The sequence below is a fragment of the Ambystoma mexicanum genome, chromosome 13 (genome assembly GCF_040938575.1).
Source record: "Ambystoma mexicanum isolate Mex_15411 chromosome 13, UKY_AmexF1_1, whole genome shotgun sequence".
NCBI classification, from domain to species: domain Eukaryota; kingdom Metazoa; phylum Chordata; class Amphibia; order Caudata; family Ambystomatidae; genus Ambystoma; species Ambystoma mexicanum.
In genome coordinates this window covers 631,067,003-631,085,551 of record NC_090938.1, presented here as the reverse complement: position 1 = coordinate 631,085,551, position 18,549 = coordinate 631,067,003, and the positions used below count along the sequence as shown (strand labels likewise).

General features: G+C 45.5%; 1 protein-coding gene across 1 annotated transcript; it reads left to right on the top strand.

The window, feature by feature from the left end:
• The first annotated feature begins 13,720 nt into the window (after nucleotides 1–13,720).
• LOC138521610 (uncharacterized) lies at nucleotides 13,721–17,198 on the top strand. The gene has a single exon (XM_069634565.1). It carries the CDS (start codon nucleotides 14,072–14,074, stop codon nucleotides 14,639–14,641), a length of 570 nt encoding a protein of 189 aa, XP_069490666.1. The 5' UTR covers nucleotides 13,721–14,071; the 3' UTR covers nucleotides 14,642–17,198.
• The last annotated feature ends 1,351 nt before the right edge of the window (nucleotides 17,199–18,549 follow it).

The window sequence follows — 18,549 nt, the reverse complement described above, 5'->3', positions numbered from 1 at the left end:
AAATGTAAGTAAGTGTAGGGAGAGGTGACTCCAGATTTCAGCGGTGACTTCACATTTTAGCTAGGGCTCCACATATCAGTAAGGATAAGAAATTGATTCTGGTAGTGAGCAAGAGTGTGAGACTCATGTGTGAGACTCAGGGTGCATATAGTAGATGTCAATACTGTGGATGTGCAAAACACGTGCCTGCTAAAAATCAATTCGAATTTGATGCTGCGCAACATGGATTTTATTCCATATCAGTCATGGACTGAAATGCTGTGGGCCATAAGACTAACATATACTAATTTACCTAATCCATCTAATTTATAAAATATTCCCTATTAACAGTCAGAGCAAATCAGTTCATGATTATTGTGTACAAACTTGGTGTAGATTAATAAACCCAATGTGCAAGGCATTTGGGCTGTGCAAGGTTAGCTTGGAAATGCAATAGATAAAATGTGCAGAATTAAGGCTGCACTGTGTTTGAATGAAGACATGACAAGTCAGAATTGTGATGTGTGAAATTCGTTTAGCTAAAAACTAGTTTATTGTTTAAAAGACTTTCAGAGCAGGAAACAGCCTGATATGTAGCTATTTGCTTCTGGTGCTACCATTCTAAGCATTTAGGATGAACTTTCGAGAGGGTTGGCTGATTTCCAAGGGATGTGGTTCTTACTGACTAGTTACATCAGAGATAAAGGCTGGCACTCTTACATTTCATATAGGTGCAATTTATGCATATGGGCAGGCTTAGGGAGAGAGCTTAAAAAGGCTGGGAGGAGGGTTAACGCTCTCTCTTTCAGCCTCCTGGGCTGGCAGTTGTCTCAGAAGAGTTTGCAGTCTCAGGCACTCTTAATCACTGCCTGACCCTGAGGGCGTGCGACACGCGCTGACAGCGAGGCTGGGGAAAAGACTTTGTGAGATATCCTAAGCATGAAGGGGAGAAGGCAGAGAAAGGAAGATCTGGTGCGAGCGCTGTCCAAAGGCCCACGATAGGGGTGTTTTGCAACAGCCAACCCGAGGGGGAATCCTTAACCTTGCTGTGTCAAGGCACATGCTGAACCGGACACTTTCTAGGTGAGCATGACAAATATAATTGAGGTGCGTGAGACGGAATTCATTGCCAAAAATAATAACTGCAAAGAATAGTAGTTATCGCTTCCAGAGCTAACTGGCTCAAGGTTGTTGCATAGTATTTTCCACCAAGTTAGAGGTGGGAGAGAGGGTGACAGTAATTCTCTGAACTTCTGGAGGGATCATCGCCTGGGGTGGGGGAGAGCAAAACATGTGCTAACTATTGCTGCTGGAATTGCAAATGCATTTTAATGCTCTAACAGAGTGTGAATTGAGCATTGGCAGGTGAACATAGGCAAATATCTTCTTAGTGCATTACATGTGCTGTTTTATTTTACTCATGAATCTCAATTACCTATAAATTGCTGAGAAAAACAAGTTAACTCAGGTATTTATTTATGTGCCGTGGTTTCTTGTGTTATCATGCAGGTGGTATTTCACTGTATCACATGTGGTAAAATGCAAAGCAAAGATAGTCACTGTAAATTGTGTTCTTCTAAGAGTCTCTGAATGAATGTTCATGTTTGGCTTACATGGTAAATGTACTCTGAGATACTATCAAAAGGGCATAGATGGTATTGTAAATAAAATACTGCAAGGGCATAAATGTATCATTTAGAGTGTATTAAGTCTAGTTTTAGCTTACTGTTAGTGACCCTGGTATAAGAACAATTATTGGGCCGTACTCTGAAGTTAGGCTCACCACTAGATCACGAAATACTAAAAATACTACAACCAAAAATACCACCAACCAGAAATACCACCAAAATACCTCTAACAGAGGAGATTGGAAAGAGATGTAAGTAGGTGTATGATATGATATGATATGATATGGCATTAATAACGCCCCTACACACAAGTGTTTCAAGGCGCGATGAGGCAAGGGGGGGAAACAAAGTAACGACAGACAACGATCCTACTAGGCCAGGAGTCATTCAGATCGCGCAAGTGCATGGGAGGGGGGGAAAGGGAAAAGTGCGAGGGGGAAAGGAGAGGGGAAAGTGCAGTACAAGGAGTGGTAGAATAAATAAGATAGTAAAACAGCCACATGGTGGCAAGTGCAAGGTAAGTGCAGACATAAGTGCTAGTAGGGGGACTGTAGGGAGACAGAAACAGTCCCTTGGTGCAGGGTTGCCAGGGAAGGCAGTGCGGGTGTACAACTGGCAGTGCCTGTGCCCGAATCAGACAGGGTGGGAAGGTGGTTTAGAACAGTGCAGACTAAGCCAGGAATTCAGCAGGGGAGAGAGGGAGAGAAAGAGGAAGCAAAGAGGAAGGTTTTGAGGTGCTTACGGAACTGCAGATGGTTCTCCTCAAGTTTCAGGGAGGCAGGAAGGCTGTTCCAGAGGGAGGCCCCTGCCGAAAAGAGAGATCTACCACCAACTTGTTGCTTAGAGAAGCGACTGACACTGAGGGAGTTGGAGGCAGATGAGCGAAGAGCTTGAGAAGGAAGATATTTGGGAAGAGAGAGTTGAAGGTAGTACGGCCCCAGGCCCCAGTAGGCCTTGTGGACAATGGCAAGGGTTTTGAACTTAATCCTCGCAGACACTATGAGCCAGTGCAGAGATTTCAGTCCTGGAGAGATACGATCCCTGGGCTTGAGGCCAAGGACAAGTCTCGCAGTCCTGTTTTGGATGAGTTGCAGAGGGCGGAGAGTAGAGGCAGCCAGATTTAGATAGAGGCTTTATGGAGAAGATACCCAAGGGGAATAGAGACAGGCTATCAAGAAGGAGGGCATGAGAGGCAGGCGACACAAGATAGGAGGATTAAGAAGGACAGGTGACACAATGAAGGGGGAAGAGAACCTAGAGAGAGAAAAGGAGAGAACATCAGCAAAGGAGATGGAAGGAGGCAGAACGAGGGGGTGGAAACAAAACCAAGGTGGGAGGCCAGGAGAATTTGATGAAGGAGGTTGGGAAGAACTTTCCATGTAGATACTATTCACAAGAGATAGCTGAAGGGGAGGCTACAGAGCAGGAAGGAGGCACCATAGAGAGGAGAGTGATCCTGTGCAAGGCACATGAGGATTATGTAAAGGAAAACACTACACCTGACAAGAGTGAGCTTGGGTGGGGTATAGGTATAAGCACATGGTGAAGCATTGAGAGGGTACAGGAGGAGAGGACAGGAACTGCCACAAAGGTTTATCCTGGAACAAGATGGTGACTACTGGGTGAGGAGGACAGTGAGGACAGAAGAGTGGAGAACAGAACCAGCACCCTAAACATGGGAGATGAAAAGCAAGCAGAGGCTGCATCTTGGAAAATAATTCAGGGTACCAGCCCCTCAGTGGATGCTCTATTGGTTGCCAACTAGTATTATGCATCAGCTCCCAACCTTGTGCAGGCATAAACAAGTGAGTGCATGTGAACCCTAGAGACCTAGAAGTAGGTGGTCTTCCCAGCACCCAGGGTGAGAAGCTGATTACCACAATTAATCAACCAAGGTGACAATGAAGACGTGTGATGAGCACTACAAACCCCCAAAACTGTCAGTAACATTGTGCTTCACCAGAGAAGAAACTCAGACTGAGACCTCCAACCTACGTTCTGTACTTTAAAACACAAGCAGAAGCCATCCCTTTGTTGTTGATGTTTTATGTTGAAGTTACCTAGTTTGGCCCAATCCTGTAACTAAACCTAATAAACCATTGTTTATATGTGCTTGGATGACTTATTTGTGATATGATATGATATGGCATTTATAACGCGCCTATACACAAGTGTTTCAAAGTGCGACGAGGCAAGGGAGGGGAACAAAGGGAGGATAGACAGCGATCCTACTGGGCCAGGTGTCATTCGGATCACGCAAGTGCGTGGGAGGAGGGCAGGGAAAGTGCAGTACATGGGAAAAGATAACAATAAGTAAGTAACGGCCAGCTTGTGGCAAGTGCAATAGGACTGTCCCTAGGGAAACATGGCTCCTTTCAACTTTCTCTCTTTGCTCCTAGCATTACACACACACACGGAAACACACAGCACTGCAGATGTGCACACACGCACAAAAACACACACAACCCCTAGCACTGAACACACACAAATCATTTCCAATGGAATATGGCCTTACTATGTGAAATAGACATAACTAAACATGGTTTTGCTGTGCTAGCTGGGCACATGGAGGCGCTGCCATGGCCCTGCATGAGCAGTGCCATTAGGGTCTGCCTCCTGGGCCATGGCTGGGGCCTCACCGTCTTAGAGGGACTTCCGGGGTGGGGGAAGAGGAGGCATGGCCAAGCAGCACAGGGTTACCTTACCTGCATCCAGGGTGGGGTGGAGGGGCCCATCGATATAAAGTGGGTCCGGCCCTGGAATTCTCCCCTTGCTTTCCTGCTGCTGTTATCTCACGCGCTCCTGGACTTTGGAAGAAGTTGTATCGTCCCTCGATAGGGTTATCCAGCAACCGTCATGGGTCTCTTGCGGGTTTAGCCCTTGTTCTTCTGTCCGAGTGGAGCCTTTGGGATAGGCGTCCTGACGAGCTGGTAGCAAACTCGCTGCTGCGTTATAAAGTAAGATTGCGTCCATATGTGGGGAAGGAGCTGGCAGGGAAAATCATCGTTTTTTGCGTGCAGGCTTTCTGCGCTTAATACATAAATGAATAAATACATAAATAAATAATAATCTGCTAAAAGAGGGACTCAGCCCTCTTTAAAAGCCAAAATGGGCCGAGTGATTTATGTAGGCAATGTCTACCTTAATGAACCAATCCTGGGTTCCACCAAAAATCTCCTGTATGCGTGAGGTCATATCATACACACAAAAGGTAGAGAAAAAAACACATGGGGTGAACACAAGTATTTTTGACAGAGATGGGAGGACAGAAGATGCAAAACACAAACTTTACGTACGAAAACAAATCCTATTTAATTTCATGATAAGTATAAATTAAAAAACATATATCAATGTTCCAAATGGAGCCAAATCACAGTATCAAACGCATTACCTATAGACCCTACCCTACAAATGTACACAAGATACCAGTTAATCATACCTAAAACCAATTCTCAAAAATAGAAGGCCCTAATGACCACACTTAATGACCTCAACACATAAAACATATATATATATATATATATATATATATATATATATATATATATATATATATATATATATATATATATATATACATATAATGCCCTGATCGTATCAATCTAACCTTACATGTTTCAGTCCATAATCCTATGGATGGTGGACCTTCATCAGGGGTACCAGAAGTCAAATGTAATGTGGAGATGGACAATAGTAAATCCATGAACTCCAGTCATAGGGAGAACTCTGGTCTGAGATTCCAGAAGTTTGAAGTGATGCACAATCTTCAGACACACTTCCAGGCAGACAATCTACCATTCAAGTTAATTTATACCGATATAAGATATTAATTATGGCAGGCTCCTTCATTTCAATTGGGACCTCAGATGTAGGGCTTTCCATAAAACATCAGGAACCAATTTGACTCCCAGAATCTTGCATTTGTCAATAGCCTGGATAATGTAAGTGAATATACAGGCCCACAATTGCAATACTGATTCATAGTATCCAGCCCAACTCCTATCACTTGGTAGTCCCAGTTCTCAACAATCAGCATCTAGCCAAATACTCCAATCGGAATCTAGGCAAATACACCAAAATGGCACCAAGTCACTGCATAGCAGGTGCGCAAACCAATCTGTGTGAGTTCACAACAAGGGTGTTTTGCAACAGAAAAGGTAAAAGGGTGAAAACATGTCATTCCAAGTCCCACCCATCTTCCTGTCTGTTGTGGATCAAAGGGTCTCTCTGGTTAATGGAGCTCTCTGTGGTTCCTGATTAAGGTGGCAGGTCTCCATTGAAGCTGTGGCGAGACTAGACTTTTTGTCTCCATCAAAGCACATACTCCTACTTTCTGAATGGGGTCTTCCTGCGGGAATGACTACTGTAAACATGCAGTCCCAGGCATGACATTTCCCTGTCAATCGATACTGAAGGCGGTAGCTGGTATCAGGTTGACACAGTGCATATGAAAGAGTGTTGGGGGTTTCCTGTCTCCTTTGTTAGCACCTGCAGCCAGGCCCCATGTGGGCCTGTTTGAATTAAACACTGATTAGTATGCAAATGTTGCCCCAACTACAGGGCTCAACTAAAGGACAGGGAGGATCCATAGAGCCATTGTTAGTTAATTAGGTTGGCCATGGCAGAGGGAAGGTTTAGCATTCCCCCTTCTGATATGACACGGTGTACTCCTGGATGTCATATCCCAACTAAATATGACAGGGGGCACTGCACCTGTGGGCCTTGTCCACAGGTCTATGCTTATGTTGTGCGGTGAGCATAGGAAAATGTGCGCAGATTAGCCCCACACATTTTGCAGAGGTTGATCTGCCATCATTCAATTTCATTTAAAATTTCAAAAAAGCCAAGGCGAGCACACACCCACAGTGCGGATGGTCGAATTCCTCACACCCATATATCCCTTGTATTAAGGAAACATTGCTGGCTTCTAGTGATAGCAAGGATCGATTTCAAACTTCTATCTATAGCCCCTGAAGCTCTTTATGAATATGTGCCTTCTTACATCCAGAATGAATGGGACTTTTACACCTCTATAGAGGCCTTTGCGGTCAGCTTCACGAGTTTTAGACTCTCTAAAAGCCTAGGCATTAGCAACTAGACATCTTTCAGACAGCAAATAAAAACTCTCTTTTTCTAGTCGCTTTTTGTGGCTCCTTCCGTGGAACCTTGTTTTGGTTGAGCGGTTAGTTACCTGTGAGTTGAAGTGCCCCTTTGCTCCCATTACACTACATATTGCTTACTTCTCAAAGATGTATAGTTTTCTCAATATCATTTTTTTAAACATATTTTCTTATGCAATGAGGGCACAAGAAAACATCTCTGCTCTATTGCGTGGTTCTAGCTGTTGCATAGTTCTCATTGTATGCTTTATGCTTTAGTAGAAGGTAATTAAAGATCCACAGTTCTATGACTGGAAACTAAGAATGGCAAGAGGGTGTAGGGGTCTAGTAAACCAGTCTTTTCCTATCACAATCACTCCATCCTACCTATCAGGAAGGAATAAAAAAAATTGTGCACCATTAATAAAAGGTCCTCTTGACCCACCCTTTTAACGAACAACACAGAGAAAGTGGAAATTAGAATTAAAGGGCATCTGGGTTTGTAGACAGGGGTGCTCAGGCAAAGATTCCAGAAACAACATTTCATCTTTATTTTATATGCCTCTCAAAAAGGTAGAGCAGAGGGCTTAAGTGACTAGCATCCTTTAAAGCAGACCAGTGGTACAAACCCACTTCAAATTCCTTTGCATTTCTTGTTTTTCAAGGCTCAACCGTTTCAAGCCAGGGTTTTTGGCATCCACCTGGGAATCCCGGTGATCACGTTGCTGAACCGAGGAACAGCAGCAACTGGTTCCAAAGAGGCAGTTCTGCTCCACAGCAACGGCTTGCGGGTCGAAGAAATGCTGAGACTGGCGGGTGTTATCAGGTCAGCTGCTACGCTTGCCTTTGGCAGGGTGTTGGATGGACTGGCTCAACGTGGACCCTTGGAACTGCAACTGCTTGGAGCTCGAAGAGGCAGGTGACTAGGTAGGCTGTGTCGAGTTGTGGATGCAAGAAGACTGGCGGGTATTCTCTGATGCAACAGCAGAACTTCGGCGTTGACCAAAATTCAGTTATGGAGGCAAGCGTGTGTCAAAAGTGAAGATGACTCGGTGGTTTGGAGATGCAGGGAGAGCCAGGGGGAGAACCCTTTCCAGGGTCTTGCTGGCAAAGTGAGTCCTTTCTTCTGCTCTTCTGACCAGGAAGGTCTTTATAGAGAACTTGCAGGATTTTGTCACCTCCAGTGAGAAGTACCCTTGGTGTCTGTCTCAGTTGCATTAGGACATGTGCAGCCAGCTGGTCATCCCAAGAAGGCTCTTGGGATGGTTAGGGGGAAGAGCCTTTCCTCTCCCATCATTGTGCTTCAGGTCTTCACCTGCGAAAGTTTGCAAGCCCTGGCAAAGTCCAAGATGGTGAGACCCTTCTGTGGACTGCAGCTCTCCTCTGGCCTACACTAACCCCTCTTCTGCCTCTGTCTGCCGACATCAAAGGGTCCCCAGTAATTAGCACTCTATGTCAGGCGACCATTGTAATGACACGGCTGTCTTTGAAGCATTGGTTCCCTGGGTATCTTCCAGGGAGCATTGTGTATACTGATGGAAGGTGATAAACCTTTCTCAGGGGGATCGAAGAGTTCTTTCTGGGGTGGACGCAACATGTGTGTTGTGGGTACACCCTGCCCAGACAGATTAATATCCACAAGCACTGTCACAAATGAGTCACTGATCACCACATTGGCAATACATGAAATCAAATGCTTGTGACTGTATATGTGTGCAATGTCCGCAGCCACTATGTCAAAACTAGACATGGTTTATATTTAGATATTAACTGCTGCCACCAGCCTGCTGGGTACACAAATATGTTATTTTGAACCAGAGGTGCACACAGTTAAAAGCCACCTCTGTCTGTTGGAAGCTTGTGTTACAGCAGCTGTGATCATAAATACATGTGACCTTTGAACCTGCCCTAATGCCTCTGCAGGACATTTGCTAGGTATGTCAGCAGATGGTCACAGCAAGGTGCATGTGTGCATTATGCGTTTTGGCATGGAGCAGTATGAAAGTGGGCTCTGATAAGCAGATCTCGCTTTTGGAAACCAAATTACCTGCATCATTCTATTATAAGTAGGAAATGTATCGCACTTAGATGGATTGTTGGGGGCAGGAAATGTATCACACTTAGATGGATTGTTGGCATCAGGAATGTGCTGCACTTAACTGGTTGTTGGGGGCAGGTAATGTATTGCATTTAGATGGATTGTTGGGGGCAGGAAATGTATCGCATTTAGGTGGACTGTTGGAGGTAGGAAATGTGTTGTTTCTAACTAACCATACTAAAAGCTCACCTTTCTGCATACTCAGCCTGAAACTCTGAACTAAACAGAACCATACCTCAACCACACCACAAACCACAATCACTTCTCAACACCCAACATGAAGCCAAACCACGCACAATCATACCTCAACACCACATGATGGCTGCCAACTGAAAACGCACCTACGCTCAGTGACTGGTTTCTCCGAACTGAATCTGCCAACAGCACATCAAAGCTCTCTTGCTCTTCTCCCTCTCAATCCCACTAACAAACGTCTCTCTAGCCTCCCTTCTATTGCAGATCCGCCAGAGTGACAAGAGACCATGTAAGTGGCAACAGTGTGCGTAACAAGACCCATTCACATTAACATTAAATGCATACATCCTCCTTCTCCTCGTTACAGCGCAGAGAGGAACCTATGGCTGTTCCTTTTGTCATTGAATGTAATGATATTCAGGCATTGTGACTGATAAACATCGGCCTAGTGAGACACCTATCGGCTGTGGCATGCCTCCACAGTGTCCAGATGGTTCTCGCCTTGTTGTCAGACACCGGTAACAATCGCTGTCCAAGACGCATCTCAGGTATTCAAAGGGGACCAGTGATGGCATGGGCCTTCTCTTTCGTTAGCCAGTCCAATGCTGTCTCCATGGCAGAGGCTCTGTGGTCCACTAGCTCATGGTTGCATGCCATCTCTCGGACCTTCAAGAGAGAAATCAGGAGTACTCAAAACATGTGCTTCCGGATGTGGGTGATCGAACACAATAGGCTGGCATGTGTTTGGATTTCATGTACTGTGTCAAGTAATTCACATGCATCTTGACTTAAGAGGTTTGTCACTTAAATCACTGAGAAATAAGCAAGAAAATGATTCTGCATATTGCTTATTTACACTGTTAGACGTGATACCTCATCACCACAAAAAAGCTAGGAAATGCCACAGATGATGCCTACACAAAGCAAATAAAAGCAGCCCTGACTAGCTCATAAGCATGAGAATTCCTCGTCCGTGCAAGCGTTCTCAGATAACCAAACTGAAGCAGGGGAATGCTGTGGTATTGCATAATCAAAACAAATTCAAGTAAGCAAGTAGCTATGGAAATGAGCTGTAATAACCAATCGCCTCCCACTTGACAAGCTCATCATCTACATCTTTCTACTTTACACTGCTGTACATACACTAAACACACACAGTAGTGGCCCGGCTGCTTGAGCATTCTACTAATGTCACATTTACCTCCTCTACTTTGCCCACAAATGCCCCCTCAGAAGCTTCCATCTTGACTCATCAGCTGTGGAGCCCCGTAAACATCCATCCTCTCACAAGTGTTCTTCATCTTTTGCATGGAACTGTTCTGAACCCTCCAGGCTCCGCACAACATTAAAGAATACCTAGATAACGCGTAGCTCTACCTCAAGAAATGGGTATCGTCTATCAAAGACATCCACAGGCTCAAGGTCTGCCTCACACTGATCCAGTCCTGGATATCCAGCGCTTATCTGAAGCTCAACCCCTCCAATACTGAATTTATAGAGCTACCAACAACACCAAACACCCTGACAGGCAGACCTGGCTCTCTGCTATGATCCTCGAGGGCTTCACATCCCTTATGACCACATGCGCCAGGTCCCTTGGGTTCAATATAGACAGACATCTCACCTTCAAACAACACATAGCAAGGAAGACACCAATGGCTTGATACCAGCTTTTGCTCCTGCGGAAAATCAAGTTCTTCATCCAAGAAAACCACTTCAGATCTTCTGTCCAAGCCTTGGAACGCAGCTCTCTCACCTGGATGTGGCAATGCCCTTCTGAAAGGCCTTCTGGTGACTACCCTGGCACCCCTGAGATGTATCCTTAATGGTGCAGCACGACTCATCAAAGCTGCAAATTCGACCACATCATGCCAACCCTCATCGAACTGCCTTGGCTCCCACTGTGCGTATGTATCATCTTCAAATCCTGGTGCATCATCGACAAGACTGTCACCCTGATTCCCCAAGCTAACTCGCTGAGGAACTCAGCATCCTTCTTACACAATTGTGCCCAACATTCATCTTCAAATCACAATTTTTCTTCATTTTTGCTGCACTAAATGCCAAAACAATGTTCAAGATTCTCTGCCAGTGACCAATCGTTTTAGATTTTAATGGTTTGCCGTTTATCTCTTTGCAACGCAATTTACTTTGTTTCGCGCCGCAAAGGCAGAGCCGAGGCGGCTGCCTGACATCACAAAATGGATGCCCCCTAGTGCTTCCAATTTTAAAGTTTGAGCTTCATTTGCTCAAAACTTTCCATAGGGACTTAAAAAAGAAATATATTTTAGATATTTGTTTTATTAATGGCCATCTTTTTGGCCAATAATATGTTCTGACCGAACCATTCCTTTAAGGCACGTGCCTCCCACCCAGCAATCTTGCCTCGTTGATCGGTTTGAGTTTGTCTACTTACTTCTGTTAGTAGCGTCGTTGTGGATCAGGACGCGTTCTCACGGTTGCTAGCCGCATTCACTCTGATGGGAAAACTTTCCAATGTGCTTGCGTGGCTGAACGTTTTGTAGTGTCATGATCCTATGGTTGGCAGTGGAGGACTGCGCACGCACTAGAGTCATGTTGCATCATGCTGCTAAACAACCGTCCCGACATGCCTTGTTGCTGCTGGGAGTGGCTGTATTGTCTTTACAGTCTTGCGCTCTAAAAGTTGTATCTTGCACAGAGCTGTGTGCTTCATCCGGTTCCTAGCCATTGCTTCGGGGTACATGTTCAAGAAGCAGGGTACATCAGAAAGAGGTATAAAAACTATGTTTGTGAAAAGAAATGTGAAACAAAGTAAATTGCACTAAGTAATTGTTGCAAAGCGATAAACGGCAAACCATTAAAATCTAAAAAGATTGGTCACTAGTCTTGAAAATTGTTTTGGCATTTACTGCAGCAGAAATGAAGAAAAATTGTGATTTGAAGGTGAATGTTGGGTTCAATTGTGTAAGAGTGTTTTAATCTACCCCAAGTACCCTACAGTAGGGGTAACCCTTCTGTATTGTTGGAGAAACTCAGCATCTCCGTAGGCCTGCAATCCACCAGCAAAAAGGACATGTGCAGACTTGAACACAGCTGTTGCAGGAAGGAAGGAACCAAAAGACAGGCCTTCTCGTCTATGCTGAAAGACTCTGGAACGCCTCCCTGACAATGCCAGTCTTTCCCCCCTTGCTTTTACGATCCAGGAAGGAGCTCAAAACTCACCACTTCAAGGAAGGACTCCTCCCTAACTCCTACGTGTATGCATCCTCCACTCCCAACCTAATCTGAGACTGGGTGATCTGGAAAACTTTGGAATGATTACTCCATGCCTACTAACTCTAGTCCCACTCTTCCATAAAACCAGGCAACAAGAGGTCGACAAAATGGCGGAAATTTCTCTAAACAAGGCCCAGGTACATTACATGACATCATATTGCACCACTAGCAACACAATAACACGCAACTGGAAAGCACATGACATGCCTGAATAAACCCACAAGGGTCATCACACAAACTCATCCTTTTTGACAAACATGCCCACCACAGGGCACTCCCAGGGAGGCTGTCACCAGAGATGGGGCCTCAACACACCTAGAAGATTACCTGGAGACAGACCCTGACGTCTTTCAATCTGCATGCACGAGCGCTGCAGCGACAGCAACCTCATTCTCTCACCTCTACTCCTGCTGACCCCACGAGCACCCCAGAAAATCGAACCACCACTTGCAGTTACATAAGTGCCCACAGGCAATGCAAAAGGAAGAAGTGACACTACATACAAGTCAATAACTAAACTTAACACAACTCTGTCATAGCTCTCAACCATTCACGGCCCTTTGGCAGGTGAAAACACCTGATTTTATATTTGGCGGGTGAAAGCCCATTGACTCCTATGGGCGTGTAGCTAATTTGGCAGTTGAGTCCTCGCTGCCACAACTGGAACCTATTACCCGCCGAGATCAGAGTCATCAAATCCCACCTGGGCTTCAGGAAAGCAATAAAAACTATGCTGTTTGTATAAACCCCATTTGGGCCCGGTCAACTGTATAACCTCTGTAAAGGCAAAACGTCCTCTTTCCCAGGCTAGGGGTAGATACGATCTCGCTGTAACACCCTCGATCTACCCCTCCCTGCACTGCAACTAAGTCATTTTCTTGCAACATCGCCCAATGCCTCTAGGCTGCGTGGCGCTTTACAAATGTAAAAATAAATAAATAAAAATAAATAAATAGCTGCCTAAGTGGCGGGTGACACCCGCCAAAAGCGTGTGAGTTACGAGGTATGCTCCGTCATACACATTTTATCATCATCATCGGAAAGATGAAAGGTTGTCCCTGCCAGCATGACTAAACAGCCTATTTATTATCTGTAGTTTCCATAAAGATCTCTGCAGTAATTACTTAATCCATTGAGCAATCTCACCACCTTAAGAAACAACTTTTCAGTGAGCCGTAGTTTCCTGTGCATTTGGCATACTCACTGCAGCCAAAAACAGAAACGCAGAGCATACTACATCCGTTCCACTCTGAACTTTGCCAGCGTTAACCTTTTTGCATCGAGTGCACAAAGATTGGCCACGAAAAAATCAGGATCGAGGAGTTGTGGAGGCAGCTCCCACGCGCTCAGAGAAAGACGTGTTCTGCCTCTGACAGTGAATCACTTCACTTCCCGTTCCATCAGACACTGCGGCAGGAAGACACGCCCACTCCAGCGGGGCACCGTCCACATTTCACTTACAGAGCTGCCTGTAATGATGTGTCAAAAGCCAACCCGACGCTACGGGCGTTTCAGTATAACACGACAACAGCTCTGAACCAATCAAAACCAAGATTGCGAAATATGATGTTGACTGGGGAAACCTGAATTACCTCTTGACGTTCAGTCAGCTGTGTATATATAGGGAGAGGAACTAGGCAGATGCTAACAGTGCATACTACCTGCAACACAGGAACAGCAGCTTTGGAGTCGGCACACCTGCCTGAGTTACCTTTACCTCCAGGAAGAGATTGACAGGTGCAGCAGCAAGGCGTGATTGTGAGACCGTGCACAAGGAGAGAGCCACACACCGCTTGGAACAGATTGGTGGAACCATGGGTCTTTTCCTCAGCAGAATCCATGACGCGCTGAAGAGCTTCTATGGCATGGAAGCCCGGATCCTGATGCTGGGGCTGGACGCCGCCGGCAAAACCACCATTGTCTACAAGCTGAAGCTGAACGAGACCGTGACCACCATCCCCACCATCGGCTTCAACGTTGAGACAGTGGAGCCCATGAAGAATGTGTCCTTCACCGTTTGGGACGTGGGCGGCCAGACCAAGATCCGGGCTCTGTGGAAGCACTACTTCACCAACACGGATGGGCTGCTCTTCGTGGTGGACAGCGCCGACCCAGAGCGCTTTGAGGAGGCCCGTTCCGAGCTGGATGCCATCTTAGAGAATGATGAGATGCGGGGGGTTCCAGTGGTAGTACTGGCCAATAAACAGGACCTGGTCGGTGCCCGAAGCTCCTCGGTACTGGTCGAAGAGCTGAGGCTTCGGAAGCTGCTGGGGCACGAATGGCACGTACAGGGCTGCTGCGCCACCATTGGTGACGGGCTGATGGAAGGGATGGAGAAGATGGCTGAGATGGTCAAACAGCGCAAGAAGACCAGGCCATTTTGAGCAAGTAATGCTCGAGCGGTAAGGCCTTTAAGGATGCTTGGGACACACGCATCATTCTGAGTCTGAACTTCACGTCCACATTTCCAATTCATATTTTGCACTTAATTCTGGGGATTAGCCTGTTTCTAATGATGCTCATGAGAACTAAAGCACTGTGGGATAAAGTGGTGTGCACAAGATCACACGTGGGTGTGTGAGGAAGATAGGACTAGAATGCTGGTTTCTCATTTGCATTGCCAACAACTTAACCACTCGACCTCGAATACTTCCCAGCAAATACTTTGGCTGAGAACTCTGAGATGTTCAGATTCTGTTCTGAGAGACCTCTAGACATAGACTCTGGTGACACAGCATAAAGGGAGCCTCTATGGAAGATCTCCCCGTGTCCTCACACTCTGCGATCATGCTATTACCAGGTGAAGCTGTCTGAACTTTGATCATGCAGTGTTACAGCTTGGGGGGAGGGGGCTTTGAGGAGTCTGTAACCGGTGTCATGGCCTGCCCAAGAGTTGTGGGTCCGGAGGTTTTGGGCAGATAACACCCATTACAGCCTCCCCTTCCCTATGACCACAAAGACTTCCGTTTTCACAGGGTTAAGGAGATATGCCAACTAGTGCCTGGACTAAAAAGCAGCAGCGGAATAAAGATATCAATGCTGGAAGGCTGGCCATGGGAGAGGCTGAGCCCTCAAGTGGAATGTAGAGAGGAAAGCAGTAAAAGTGATTGTAACAATGGTTAATGCCCGCTCCTCGCGACCTGTTTACAATGGCTCGCCAACGTTGCAAGGTTATAATGCTGCTGTCCTGGGATTTAACCACTTGTGTGCTCTGTGTGTCACATTTATAAAGAGGGTGTCTTTATATTGCACTGATATACACTGATTGTTCTCAATAAATAAACCAATGAAGGGGTCACTAAAGGGATTGATCTCACATATCTCCCCATGTGGTGAAAGTGGCAACTGTGGCATTTCTGTAATGTGGGCACAATCATACATGGCAGCACCAAATTAAGATATTTTGTGAATGATAGAAAGTCTATTTCCCTATTTGGGGTGTGCGTTTCTGCATTTGTGAGCACTGCCTAGGCGCTTGCATGTGTGTGGGTGACTTATTGCATGTAGCGTTATGTTATCCTACATTATAAAGCATCTATACTGCACCTGCTCCACCACAGTGGCCTTGAGGTGCCAAAGCGTGTCCGAGAAGGTGGTTTCTTGTGCCCCGGCCCACCTTTGGTGAACCAGGCTGTGCCCTGTGGAAGAAAGGAGGAGCAAAGATGAGAGAAAAGAGGAGGAGGGAGTAGGATTGCAGGGCAGAGACGGATGGAAAGTGACAATGGGTGCGGGAGAAGGAATGTGGTTGCGGTTGTTGTGGGAGTGTGAAGGCAGGTGTAGTGATTGCAGACCGGGCAGAGGGCGTGTTCATCAGAACAGAGGCGGTAAAACCAGCTTGTACGGTTTTCAGGAGATGAAATGTGTCGATGTTTTTTTTTTTTTTAATCAAGTCGGTGTGTGGTGGTTTGTCAAGCTTTGTTTGTTATAGTTTGTTGTTTCCATCATCCTACAGTGGGTGCTTCTAGGCGCTCCCCTGCTGAGATGGTGACAGGAGGTTCTACTTTGTTTTATTGAAATTGACTGTGTGGTCATTTGCTATGTGGTAAATTAATCTTTTTTTCCTTTAATGCGGGGTCAGCCATGCCCACTCCCATACCCCTTGCCTATCCCGACCCCTACCCTTTCCAACCCCTCCATTTAGACCTATTTTACCCCCACAAAGTAAATTATGACGTAGTCATTTATTTCCATGAAATCACAGTAATCTGCGGCAGGGAGCACTGTGCGAAAAAAGGTCACCCACATGTGCGCAGCTGGGAGGGAATGCAAATCTGAGATAGAGACCTGCAACGTAAATCTCGCCAGATGTTTTGGACTATGTTGCCTCGTGGTGAGGGGAGCAGTTGTCCAAAGAATTTGTAAAACCAAAGGCTGTATACCCTTGAACTAGGGAGAGCCTTTAATTAAGGAACAGGCTACGAGAAGTATCAAAAACAAATCCTGGCGTTAAGAGGATCACTTGCAAATACGGACAATCTATTAATAGCCCTCATTTATGTTATTGTTGGTTATTTGTGTAGCGCTTAAGAAGTCAAAAGGCCTTTTCTAGTTGCTGAATATGAGTTTCAAGAGTGAGCAAAACTGACCATAATCTGATTGCTGACCAAGAATAACACTGTCATCAATGCAAGGATTGACCGCAATGGGGGTGTTTACCAATGCATTGTGGGATAAATGAATTATGTAAATCACACTTTTGCCTTGTCTGCTATCTTGGCTCTTGTAAATTCTGTAGCTCGCGCATGTGAGGTTCAGATTTATGCGATTAAAGTCTCACTGTTATGAAGGTTTTCCCGTTTTCATGAGCATTAAGGTCTATTACCTCATTTTATGTTCATTGTTTTAACATTAAAATACTATTATGTTGCATTTATTTTTCAATGTAAATCCTATCAAATTAATGGTTATTTTACAAACAAATAAAAGGTATATATTTTGTAAGTTATTGCATTTAGTTTCTGGTCATTTGGAAACAAATGAAAGAGAAAGATCTGTCTGGGGTACTATGTGTGTGCACCACAAAATTCTGCTCATTCTCTCAAGTGCCTAGAGGCAGGTCAGCCCACAGCAGCCACTTTACAAGAGTCATTAACTCACTTACTCAATCACAATTTGTGTCCGGCTAAAAGGAACATTTGGACTCCCTCTTTCTCTGGACTCTCCAGTTCCTGGATGTTGCCAGTCCAACTTTGTTTTGATGTCATTTGCAGCACAGTAGGTGTTGGCCCCCAAATGTGCATATGTAGTGACTGCAGTGATATCAACAAAAGTGTAATCGCGGGAAGTTAGTTATGTCGTGTCTTTGGTTCTCTGGGGAATCATGGGAAGTGACATTATAGCTTAAATGCCTGCCTGCCTGGCCAGGCTTTATTGGCAACTAAAGGCCTGGGCGAAGTAACAGCCTCTAACTAGGTTTCTGAAACCTTTGAAGGCTGGCCTAGTGGCCATTAAGGCTGCTAACATCTGGGTGCCTTTGTCCCTAACATGGGAAAGGTGTTTGAGCTCTGAAAGGAATTCCCACAGAGCTCAAAGAAGTTACCCACATTGAAAAATAAGAATCCAAGATGTCTGCCATGGAAAGGAAAAGGGGTGGTCCTTCGGAAAATAAAGCCACACCCATCCTGAAGAAGAAAGGAGTCGCTGATGCAGAACAGCCCAAGAAGGGAAGAAGAAGCTGCTGGCTACAGCGCCACCTGCAGACTGCATGCAAAAAGAAAATGGGAGGTGCACATAGAATCTCGGGTGGCTTGGTTTGTAGCACAATACTCAGTGTTAGTGCCCACAATTAGAACCATCTAATTGGCTGAAGCGCAAATGCTAATGAAAGAATTCGAATCTAAGGAACCATTGCAAGAAAATAGTCTATTTTCTCATGTCGCTCCTTCATGTGTTTTACATAGACACCAAGTGACAAGTGTACACCTGTGAGCTGAGGGTGCATAGCATGACATATGGAACCGGTGACATGAAACCTGGCTTTGCACAGAGCACTTGTTAACAGCTTGGACTCTTGACTGGGTCAGACTTTCATCCCTCCCTGCTTGATACATTGATTATCTGTGCTTATGGCGGTAACCCCTGATATTATTAGAGACAAGCATGTCTGTGGTGTACCCCCGAGCCACCCATTGAATACTCTCTGGGGACCCTGACACCTTAATAATGCTTCTGGGCTTCTCGCTCCCCATACATAGATAGCAGACCCCAGGGCTCTCATCAAACATAGTGACCAGTTTACCCCGCTGGAGGGTTGGGGGAAGGGCACAGGAAAAGAAACAAACAATAAGGATGG